The sequence below is a fragment of the Acanthisitta chloris genome, unplaced genomic scaffold (genome assembly GCF_000695815.1).
Source record: "Acanthisitta chloris isolate BGI_N310 unplaced genomic scaffold, ASM69581v1 scaffold12497, whole genome shotgun sequence".
Taxonomy (NCBI): domain Eukaryota; kingdom Metazoa; phylum Chordata; class Aves; order Passeriformes; family Acanthisittidae; genus Acanthisitta; species Acanthisitta chloris.
In genome coordinates this window covers 1,191-1,727 of record NW_008683243.1, presented here as the reverse complement: position 1 = coordinate 1,727, position 537 = coordinate 1,191, and the positions used below count along the sequence as shown (strand labels likewise).

At 55.5% G+C, this 537-nt stretch overlaps 1 protein-coding gene across 1 annotated transcript in view; it reads left to right on the top strand.

Annotated features, from left to right (window-relative positions):
* DRP2 (dystrophin related protein 2) overlaps positions 1 to 308 on the top strand; it is an 18,219-nt gene extending 17,911 nt beyond the window's left edge. Inside the window, exons 21-22 of the mRNA XM_009078859.1 lie at positions 1 to 91; positions 214 to 308. The exon at positions 1 to 91 is cut by the window's left edge and continues 18 nt beyond it. Of these exons, the coding sequence (XP_009077107.1) occupies positions 1 to 91; positions 214 to 308 (186 nt within the window). The remainder of the gene's footprint in view (positions 92 to 213) is intronic.
* Positions 309 to 537: the final 229 nt, after the last annotated feature.

Below are 537 nucleotides of genomic sequence, written 5' to 3'. Positions count from 1 at the left end.
CCAGCCTCTTCCTTGGCTTCGTCTCCACATCAGTCTGAAGGTAGCCAGGCAAAGGAGAAAGAGCACAATACCCCTGACACCGAAGCTGCAGGTGAGATTTGGGGTTGCACTGAGCTGCCTTGTTTCGATGCTGCAGGAAGCTGCCTGCAGCCTGCCATCCTGCAGATGTCCAGAAAGTCTGCTCACACCCACATCCCCTCTTTCCCACTGCAGATGAGGTGGAAGCCAAAACCCAGGAAGTCAGCATGTGCCTGGAAGACATAATGGAGAAGTTGCGGAGCGCCTTCCCCAACGCTCGAGGTACTTGAGTGAAATCCTCCTCTCTTGCTTCTTCCTGCTCCCTCAGATGAGGTTTTCCCCACAGAGTCCTGCCCCAATCCCACTTCCCTGCGACAGCTGATGACCCGCAGTGCTTACAGCCAAGAGCTATGCTGCTGCAGTGTTGCTGGGACTGGTGCATGGCCTAGGAAGAGAGAGGATGAGGAGGAGGTTTCACACCTGCAAGGAGAGGCGATCAGAGCTGCCAAGAGTATGGAC